The sequence below is a fragment of the Olea europaea genome, unplaced genomic scaffold, assembly GCF_002742605.1.
Source record: "Olea europaea var. sylvestris unplaced genomic scaffold, O_europaea_v1 scaffold1459, whole genome shotgun sequence".
Classification (NCBI taxonomy): Eukaryota; Viridiplantae; Streptophyta; class Magnoliopsida; order Lamiales; family Oleaceae; genus Olea; species Olea europaea.
Window position 1 is genome coordinate 8,340 of NW_019232140.1, and position 11,530 is coordinate 19,869.

Consider the following 11,530-nt stretch of genomic DNA (forward strand, 5'->3'; position numbering starts at 1 on the left):
TATCCATCAATATGGCCCTATAACATGAAATTGCATAGAATTAAGTTATAATCAACCAATTTTATCAATAATTAGTCATGTTTTGTGGATCGAATAAGTGTGTAAAAACACACTTATCAAATCTCCCAAACTTGAACTATTGTTTGTCCTCAAACAAAATAGTGATTTAACTCTACACAAAACATGGCTTGACAACCTGCCGAGTCTTATGATTGGAATTTAGTAATCAACATAAGGAACAGTTTCAATAGTGCAAGAAGAAAATCAACCCTTATCTGATGAATGCATACTTGACCTGTGTGTGTAAAGTCATGCCAATGTATCAAACTCATGATTGGTTAAATCTCGATCCCATAATGGTAAAAAATATCCTTACTTCGCTCGAGAGATACACAATCCCCCAAACTTATTCTTTTCACTCACTTATCCCGAGGTTGTGTTTTAAAGTTAAAGGTATAGGTAACTGTAGTCCTTACCCTCTCTTTGTTTGGATAGATCTCACTATCACAGGTTCGTATGTCAACAAGTGAAGGCGAGATATATTTGATTGCTTCAACGCTCAAGATTAAACTAAGTTACTTATCTCGCCTTGGAGGTGTGATTTTTATCAACCGAATGTCCAAGGGCTTTGTTCATACCATCATATTCTATATTATTAATTTTTTTTAATGTCATCTTCTCATTTGCTTTCTATATAACCACTGTAACGAGTTTTAGGCCGGTGACTCCCAAACCAGTTGGCCTTAAGGCCCCAAGTTTTATACCTTTGCAGGCTTATTCACTCGAGTTATAAAGGCTCGATTAGATGACTTTTTATTGATTTCTTCACTCTTGTTTTCTATATGACACCTGTAACGAGTTTTAGGCTGATGACTCCCAAACTAATTGGCTTTGGGGCACCAGATTTCGAGATATCCTTAAATGCTTACTTGCTCGAGTCATAAAGGCTTGGAAATGTGTCATATTTTCGTAACATAAAATTATGCCTCTTTTTCCATGTTTTTAGACATTTGATCTCTAGAATCAACCCCCAATTTAAGGCCTTCTGCTAGTTTTCATCTCACTTGTCTAGGCAATCCACAAGCTTAATTCATGCACAGAGCCCCCCTATCTCAATGTTCCCTCATAATTGTTAAACCGTCTCCAAACTATTCATTAAGGCACTTTGGTTTATGGGTCTACATTACTTTATGGCTTAATCTAATTGAGGTCTTCTGGTTTCTTCTGCTTTATTCAAACCCAATTACTCACCTGACATGTATGTCATGAGTGGCGTGCATATGAAATGTCAAGTACTACCTCAACAAGTATCAGTTAATCAAATTCTGCACCATATGCTCAGTTCCCAACACATACCTCTCCCAATAATCACATCATTGCCGGCAAGGCTATCAAACCCACACAGGCATGAAATGAACTTAATACAACATATTGATCCAATAATCACTCATCAAACACACAATATGTAATCAGTAACAAGGTATTGATGGACTGTGATCGTTTCAGAAGGATTACATTACATGCTGATAATTTAGTTTCCAAAATGTGTCACATTTAAGAATTATGCCACCATCCCCCAAACTTAGATAGTACATTACCCTCAATGTGAAAAATAAAAGTCTCAAAAGGCATAACTTGAAGGACAAGTGCAAATTAAAAATAGCAAAATGAGTTAAATAAAACTCCCCTGATTACTGTGGTGGTGGTGACTGATAGTTGGGTCATGCGGTGTCGTTGCTCGATGGATGTGGAAAATGAGCCAAGATTTGCCTCGGTAGATCCGACTACTGGACTTTCTCTGCTTGCATGGCTCTCATCATGCTACTTTGTACTTTAACTTCGCCCTCCATGCTACGCATTCGGTCCCAAGTGTTGTTCACTCTTATCTGTATTCCATCCACTCTACCCACATATATACTTAGCCATTCATTCATAGTTTTTATCTCTCGCCTAGCTGATCGAGTCTCCTAATATGCAGTCTGCGCCATGGTTTGAGTGGTACTGATATCACGTCGGGCTGTCTGCATATCGGTGGTCAAAGCCCCTAGAGCTTGCTAGATGCCCTGTATATTGCGGATGATCCCTGTGGTTTTTGCAAATATTTGACGCAATAATTGTGCATCGACCTCAACCTGTGGTAGTGGTACCTGTGGCATCTCCTGATCTGCAGGGGCCTGGCCCTACTCTGCCTGCCGCATGCAGTGCTCATTCTCTTCATTTTCTCTGTGCTTGACCCTGGTTCTGTCTTGAACTTCCAAAGTATCGCGCTTTATAAGGGTCTGGGTTTAGCAAGCGCCTCTCCCGGTGCAATATTGATTCCCGCAGCCCTACATATGCCAGTGATAAGGCTAGGAAAAATCATAGAGTTGTGCCTGTCCCCCAGAGTTTCCACATGATGTATCTGATCATAGCATAAAGTTGCGAGATCAATTTTATTTTCCTGTACCAGGTGATAAATGAATCTGGCTGTGGCATCTGTAAATGTGGTCTTGTGCGAGGTAGGTTTGATGTTATGGCACATAAATAGCCACAAGATGGCTATCGAAGGTGTCAGCTCAATTTGGTGCCATTCAGTGGTACGGAGTGGCCATGCATTCTCCTGTCCCAACAAGATTTCTGAAACTTTATTCCAGTTGAATACGATCGGGACGGGGGATAAGTTGTCCCAAGTCAGCTGATAATAGTCGTGTATAACCTCTGGCGAGAATATTATACACTTTTCCCTCACCCATGTCTGATGCACGTGTTCAGACTAGGTGTGTCAATCTCAGTATTGAAGTTTGCATAAGATTCGCCCACCAAGGTGTCATATATAGGGTCTCAACTATCCTTGCCCAACCACAATTGTCGACCAAAATACTCAATTCATAGCCCGGGAAATCCTCTAACTTAATTGGCCGTTCTGGAATCGTAACCCATCGACTTACAATGTTTTCATACTGTGCTGCAGCGTCAAAATTCAAGAACCTCTGTATGCCGCCTTCGAACTCTCGGTTCCGTGCCGTTCCTACTTATGGGCTGACTTTTTCTTTCCCCTTGGAAGTTCGTTTTGGAGGCATCCTGCAAAGTTGCAAAATAGCACTCATTAAACTTCTTGTTGAAACACGGTAAATGGAATGAGATCAGTAAGGCACGTATTTCAAACATTTCTCAAACTTGCTTCAACATGCATGTATAACACATTGGTGTGCAATATTCAAAACATGATGTTCAAGATAGTAGAAATATTGCGCCAATAGGAAAAACTAGCAAAATTAGGCCCAAACATGCACATTATGAAAATTTGATCCATGATCGAGTGTGCACTTTCAACCCCGAGCATCATCAAGAAATATCAAAATTTTTCCAGTCGGGTATAGGGAAGTATTCAATGAGGTCTAGCACATATTCAAATTTCTAATCAATCGGATTTCGTTTGGTGTGTCAAATTATGTGCCAAAGTGGGTGACGTGAGGTGCCGTGATATGCTGTGACCTAGCCATGTGTCTATGTGTTGCAAAATGGATATGGATGTTTTCTATCTCAATTGATGTGGGAATTCATCACAATGTGTTAGCCACCATATTTGTCAATTATTACTCATGCAAGAAACACCCAGATGCACACAATTTGTTACTGGTCATTTCAACAAACACATGATGCGCATTTTGAAGTTCTAAACTAGCTTCCATTGTCACACATCAATTGTAATCATAATACAACATTCAATTCTTCACCAATACTGAAAATGAAGACAAACCAAATCCCCAAATTCGAAATTTATAAGGTGGGGTGTATGGCACTTACCTTGAAAACTTATATAGAATTGGAAGGTTGAAAATCTTTACTCACTCCAATGCTAGATAATGTGATGATTTATGCACTTGATTGTGTTGAGTGGGTGGATTTGTGTGTTGGGTGCGTGAGTTGAGAAAGAATTTGGGGCAGTGAGTGAGAGAGGCGTGTGAAAATGAGAGAATATGGGGGAGTTGATGCGTGTTTGTAGTGTAATTTTTTTTTTCGTGCATACTCTATGCGACCACATAGAGTATATCTATGCGGTCCCATAGAGAAATTGGCCCTGACCACATCTATGCGGCCGCATAGATGTTTACTCTATTTGGCCGCATAGACTAAACATCCTTTTTTTTTCCATTAATAAATAAAATTGAACAGAACAAAATAAAGTAAAAAAAAATAAAAATTGATTTTCCCCCAAGAACACGACCTCGACCAACTTTGGTTTTCAATTAATACTTTGACTAGAATTTTCAACACCCCAAACTTTTCAAAGTAGATTTTTAAAATCTTAGTGCGTGTGTGGGTTTTAACGTAGTGCCAAAACCACTTTGAACTCTCAATCACACATTGGCCCTTTAAATTTTTGAAAACGACATTTTGTTTTGAAATGTGTGAATTATACCCCCAATTACCCAAAATCACTTCAAGCTTACCGAACATGTGCTCCATGCCTAGGAATTCGTGTGAACGGTGTTTAGACTCTATTGACATGCATGGATGATCGATAACCTAACTAAAAATGCAAATATGAAATTAAAATTTTCTAAACTAATGCAAACGAAAATTAAACAAATTAAAGGATACAGTGAGTTGCCTCCCATCTTGCGCTAGTTTATAGTCGATAGCTCTACTTCTAGCCGCTGCTTCATTCTGGCATCTCGAGTTGAACGGTGAACTTTTGTTAGGAGAAATCACCGCTCCAATAATGTTTCAACCTTTGCCCATTAACTGTGAAGGTACCCTTAGTTTCATGATTGACTTCAATGGCCCCATATGGTAGGACCTTCGTGATAGTGTAGGGACCCGACCACCTTGACCTTAGTTTTCCTGGGAAAAGCTTGAGTCTTGAGTTATATAATAGAACCTTCTGCCTCACTTTGAACTCTCACCTCTGAATATGCATGTCGTGCCACTTTTTGGTTCGTTCTTTGTAGAGCTTTTAGTTTTTGTATGCTTCCATTCTGAATTCATGTAACTCATTAAACTGCAGTATGTGCTTTTCACCAGCGACATTCAAATCTATGTTTAACTGTTTCATGGCCCAATATGCTCGGTGTTCAATCTCTAGTGGCAGATGACATGCTTTTCCAAAAATTGGCGGTATGAAGACATGCCTATCGGTGTCTTGAATGCTGTCCTGTAAGCCCACAATGCATCGTCCAACTTTTTCAACCAGTCTTTTCTTGATGAATTTACTGTAACTTCAAGTATTCTCTTCAACTGTCGATTACATATTTCAACTTGCCTGCTGGTTTGTGGATGATATGGGGTGGCTACGCGGTGTTTTACGCCATATTTATTCAACAACTGCTCAAACTGGCGATTATAGAAATGTTTGCCCCCGTCACTGATTATAGGTCATGGTGTACCGTAACGGGTGAAAATATACTTCTTCAGGAATCGAATTACTGCCTTCGCATCGTTTGTTGGTAGTGCAACCGCTTCCACCCCAAAATTAAAATTAAAATCTGACTAATGAAACGTAAACTTTAAAAATAATCTAGATGTAATTTTCTCCTTTTTTTAATTCATAAAATTGGCCCATAAAATTTTAGTCCTCTCTAAAAATCTATACATTCAATAGAACTTCAAAGATTAGTCGACCCTAAAATCTACTTGTGGGCCTCTAGGTGTGACTTGATTGTCAATATAATATTTCAATCTTCACCGAAAGACTCCTTTTGCAGTGTGTTGTAGACTTGTTTCTGGTACTAATCTTTTCTTTATACGCTATGCATTAGTTACTTGATTGAATGGATGCTTTTCATGTGATCCCGGACTTCTATGACTAATGTTCTTAGGGCTAGACAAAGTTCTCGAACCGAATCAATCGAATCGAACCTGACCTGAACTGAAACAAATCAAGCAGTTCTTTTTAAGTTAAATACTCGAACGAGTATTAAAATCGGGAACCAATGGGTTTGGTTCAATTCTTGGTTCTAGATCAAAAATCGAATAAGAACCGAATATCTCTAATTTTTTTAAATTTATTTTATTTTAAATAAGTCAAATTATTTTATTTTTTCTAAATAAATTTGCTAATTAATTATTTTAGCTCGAAACTCAAAAATATGATTTTCCTATTTCTAATTTTTAGTCAAAGCCCAACTTAATCAAATTGACCTAAATTTAACCCAAATTTGTTATTCTACCGTAATATCGTTTCTATTATTCCGGAGAAATTGAATTGAAATTCGACTGCGTTTGTGAGCTTAATATATTCCTCCTCTTATGATTTTAGCAATCAAATCAATGAAGAATTCAATAAAGAGAGACACAAAAGGTATATAAGATTATATTACATTATTTTCTAAGATCTAAAATTGAACATGTAGTTAGTTGAATTAATATAGCTTTGTAAATTTTAAAAAATTTAATGATAGTACGAAATTGGAAATCGAATGAATCTGAACTGAACCAAGCCAAATGAAACCAAACCCAAATGTTTCCATAATTAAATTTGAATCTGACGGTTTCACTTACTAAATACTCGAAATTTTCGCGTCGGGTCGGGTTTGGTTCGGTTCTCTTTCCAACCCTAAGTATTCCAAAGGTCCATCTAAGATCAAGGCTTAGGAAAAAAGTCCCATCTCGTGTCTAGGCGAGAAAATAGATAGTTGACTCTATGTTGATCACACAAGATGTGTCTGAACAGAAAAGGTGTGTGATTTCTTTTTGACTAGTGGCATTTTCTTGTTTTGAAGTCGAATTCAGCAAAATGCTCAGCCACTGCTAAACTTAATAAGAAAATAAGTTCAACAAGAAACTCAAACCTACAATCATAGCATTTCTGCACAAACAAAGCATTATTAATTTGGACTACTTGTGATTTTGAGAATTATGTTTTTGTTGAAAATTTGAAAAATATGCACGACGTTTCTATAAATTTTTAGGATAAAAAAATATCTTATTACGAATAAGTTTTGCCTAGACACGCCTAACCTTGGAAGGTTTGAAACTTAATATTTGGCGCCTTTTTAGAATCTCCAACATATGACTTTGGGTGCCAATATTCATTCTATGCCCCTAACGTTAGATCCTTGACCGGATAGACTCCTTTTGTAGTGCCTTTAACATGTATCCAAGCAACATCCATCGTTCAAACTTAGAAATGTAGTCTTCCATTCAAACTTGGCCTCAAACAAATTGGGTTTGATATTGCTTGTTGAAAAACAAAATTAAAATATTTTTCCTTGTAAGTTAGTAATAAGAAAATAAACAAATAATGAAAGAATGGGAAGCTGCTCCTGGCCATCATTTTTACGAGCCTACAAGTTTTGGAATGTTCCTATAATGAAGCACCTTGCATAGTTTTCCCTTTTGGTTTCTTTTTCCTTTTTTCTTTTCCAAAGTCACAAGAGTGTGGAATATTCATACTATAAATAAAATGAGATACAAGCTTAGGCGAGAGACATTTTACCTAACTTTCCATCAATGCGAATACACTCTAGGAAATTTAATCAATCTACAAGACTAGGAGTTAAAGAGCATCTTACCATTTGTAATATTTTATTGTCTTCGTTAAAAAGTTCTCAAAAAATTCATTTTGCTGTTCGGTTAAAGTTAAACATTATTTTCAATCATATATTCATAATTATTACTTGTCGTACATTATTTTATTAAGTTTTTTTCTAAAGTGAATTAGGTTGGATGAAGACTGAAGATGAAAGTTGTTCACCAATTTGGATACGTACGTAGAATTGACTTGGTCAATGTAGATGGCCACTTCTAAGCTTGACTTTTGAGTGGAAGGATCAATTGGTCATAGATTTTGCAGACGAATTTGTAAAAGAAAGGGAAATAAGTGACGATTTATTTCCTTATTTTTCTCTTCATATCAAAATAAAACATAAAATATCTTTACTTGTTATACTAATACCTTCATTTGTTCAATATTTTTCTCATTCTAAAATTAAAAATGCAGACTCAATTGAAAGATTCAGGTGGAAGGTTAGAAAGGACGTATAGAAATGTCTATATACAACTCCGTGTGTTGAAGACACGTTTCTCTTAGCTCAAAAATGAAAATTTGATAGATTTTGACAGTATCAAGAGTGATAGAGTCGAAATATGTCAATATCTACAAAACAATCATTATCAAACATTTTTTTCCTTCTTGGTATAATTTAATAGTGTAGTCTTAATAATGACTTTTTTTTTCTTGGCAACTTATCATGAATTTATTATGAATTTAAGTTACATTCCCTAATTCACTATAATCGATAGGGACATTTCTAAATAATAATCAAAATTCAATTTTGCTTTCTCCTTGTAATAATTTTCTTAAAATTTACAGTATATGTCGATGTCAATTAATCAATTGCTTCCACGATCCTTCTTTGTTCAACATACTTACGGATAGAATTCTCTCCTCTTGTCGGTATGTCTCTATTGTTTTTATATTGTGTCAAGATGTTTTTTATTGTTTGTCATTATTTCTTTAGTAGTTTGATTGCATCACATGTTCTCTCTTTTTATAAACTTATCTACAAGTCTATAAATATAGTAAATTACTTAAAATTGATAAGTTCTTCCTAACTTATCTATAAATACAAATCTGACGAATATTTTAATACAAAATTCAACACAAGGGTGAAATAATAATCGAACCCGAAATGTTGAGAAAACACACGAAATTTCGAGCAAAAGTAACTCATCATGGAAAACAAATAGAATAATGATATTTTGCCATAAAGATGTTGATAGATGCCTTGACATCATAGGCGTTGACAATATACGATTGGATGAAAAAATTGTCTATATTTTAAACAGTCTAATGATGAATGTCATGAGGCACGATATCAAGGATTATGTCAACCTCACTAGCACAGTAACTCAATGCAAACAAATATAATTTTCATTTTAGTAATATTTGATAGATCAACAATAAAAAATTTCATACCAAATGTCCAATTATTTCTTTCAAAGATGTGTATGTACCAACAATCATTATAGCAACACCTATTACTACAATACCTATAATGAACATCATTTCAAATCCAAATCTCTGATGAATGCCAGAAATCTTCAAATAGCACAAGCATGGAAGTATAACTGAGGCTGTTATGCTTAAAAATGCTCCAACAAGTGACATTAGATAACCAAAAAAGGGGATTGCAATGGCTACAATGATACTGCTAATCACCAAGGTGGATCTCCACAGTATACTGACAAGTCTTGTGTTGTGGAAAGATCGAAAATGATTTTCCACGGCTCGCACAATTGGTGTCACCATCAAAGCATATTTTGCTATTGGGTTCACGAGTGTGGTGTAAATTGCCACTTTCGAGCTGATTTTGTTCGTTGGAAGGTTCAAGGTCACTTGAGATTGTACCTGTTGAGAAAGTAACCATTACAAGACACACAACAAATACAAGAGTATTGCTATTTAGCACCATTTGTGTTTAACACCAGTCTAGATGGTTTCACTAGTGGCATTAAATTACAAGTTCAATTAAATACAATGAATTATGGCCCATTTAATGGGATATGTGATATGCTCGCACTTTCAACACCATTGATGCTAGATAACATTATTCTAAAAATAATGCAATAGAATATTCTAATTTTATACCGCAACTCTATTGTCAAAGATAACTTTCCCTGTTTCTTTGATTCTCCTGCCAATTATGTAGTTTCTTTGTTATTTATTCTTCCTTTTTATTTATATAAAAGCAATCTTTAAAGAAAAAACAATTTGAAACTAGCCATATCCAACACTACCTTAGAGCCAAACATCAGATATGCTAAAACTGCCATTGACGCGTAGCTGATGGTACAAACGAGAAAGCAAATGAGCAAGACCTGCAATGGTAAATCCAATTCACCAAAATCAAAATCAACCTTCAAACAGACAATCCATTGGTGTTCAAATACAAATCTTACATTACCTTTGAAAATTTCTTCTGGTTTCTCATGGAAGTATATAGAGTGGGGAAAACTGGATGAGCACAATAACAGAACGCGTACAGGCTAACAGCAGTTGGGATCCCCTTCAAATTCAAAAGCGTTCCCTTTTCATGAAATCCAATGCCATCAAATACACCAGCACATAGCATTGAAGCCAATAATATAAAAGAAGCTAAAACTCCACTAGCAGATATATATGAAAGAATACTCATATTGTTCAACCAAACAGTAGGCAATATAATAAGGCCAACAATGATTACGAAGCTCTGTCTTCCACCAATAAAAAGACCAGCAATTTCGAAATCCATGTTTGGAAATATGTTATCTAAATTGTCCCCTTCTAGGATCAAGAAACCTATTGCCACCAAGTAGAGTTCCATATTCATCGCAATGGAAACGAAAGCTCTTCCTTTGAATCCAAATGCACGATAGCCAATGTCGGGATAGCTTCTTATATTTGGATCCATATCCATGCATCTTTGAATTAACAAGCCTGTATAGAAGGTTAAGCTCGCAATAACAAAGAGAAGTATCAAGCTCAACCATCCCCCTGAAGACAGTGCATATGGTACTGACAATATTCCTACACCTGAGACCAAAGAACATACGATTCACTTGGCCAATAGTATGTAATGGCGTTTATCACATGTTTGGAATTCAAATGCCTAAATTTTTAAAGCACGAGGAAATAATTAGCTTATTGAAGAAAGTCTTCCTACATTCCTTTTCAATAGTTTTTCTGGGTTATCAACATAGATTTCCTAATTCGAATGCATTTTCCACAGAGTAACATTCACTGAACGAAAAACTTAAAACAAAATAGATCAGATTAAAGTCGCAGAAGAAACCCAGATAAATTTCTTAAAAAATAAGCGAACCTGACAAAGCATTGAGTCCATTAAAGCAGGTTTTGAAGAAAGAGGTAGAGCCTGAAATGGCGTGTGAGGGATGAGTAGTGTCGTGTCCCTTCTCACAATCACCAGCCAAGAGCGGTAGGGTAACTGGGTAGCCATTATCTGGTTCCGGATTCATGGATTCAAACTGTCGAGAAAAAATCCGATTAATTTGTTCAACTGTGTGCGTGAGAGAAGATGAAAAAAAAGGGGTTTATCCCAGATTTGTTTCTCGTGTTACGTGCCAATTGCTTATAGCTTTGCAATTTGCATGGTTTGATCTTAGATTTATACTGTATATATTTGGATCAATTTTGATGCGAAAGCACAATTGAATTTTCAAAATAAGAATAAAATTGAAATTTTCAAAATAGAGTAATATAATTATAACGAATATATTATTTAAGAAGTGTACAAAGAAAATTGATTCCCTAATTTTATTAATATAAGTAAAGAAAATTAAAATTTTGTTTTTGTTTGATAGGAATTTTATTAATTGATTTTTTGACCGTTAGAAATAAAATGAGTTCTACCCGTGAGAGAAGAATTCAAAAATTACGACTGCAATAATGAAATAACAGTCAAAAAATTGATTTTAATTGGATTTTAAGTTGTACCAAACATGTTCTTTATAAGGAAAGAAAATTGAAATTCTAAAAGAAAGAAAACTAAAATGTAAAATCATAAAAGAATCGAACTCCTAATCCAAATAAAGGAGAGATTATATT

The 11,530-nt window shown here is 35.5% G+C and overlaps 1 protein-coding gene across 1 annotated transcript; it reads right to left on the bottom strand.

Annotated features, from left to right (window-relative positions):
• Nucleotides 1–8,871: 8,871 nt before the first annotated feature.
• Nucleotides 8,872–11,103, bottom strand: LOC111376140 (amino acid transporter AVT1J-like). Its single transcript, XM_022999082.1, has 4 exons — nucleotides 10,788–11,103; nucleotides 9,891–10,498; nucleotides 9,724–9,804; nucleotides 8,872–9,334 (listed from the first exon to the last, which is right to left on the bottom strand). The coding sequence occupies exons 1-4, from the start codon at nucleotides 10,939–10,941 to the stop codon at nucleotides 8,897–8,899; spliced, it is 1,281 nt and encodes a 426-aa protein (XP_022854850.1). The 5' UTR covers nucleotides 10,942–11,103; the 3' UTR covers nucleotides 8,872–8,896.
• Between the last annotated feature and the right edge of the window lie 427 nt (nucleotides 11,104–11,530).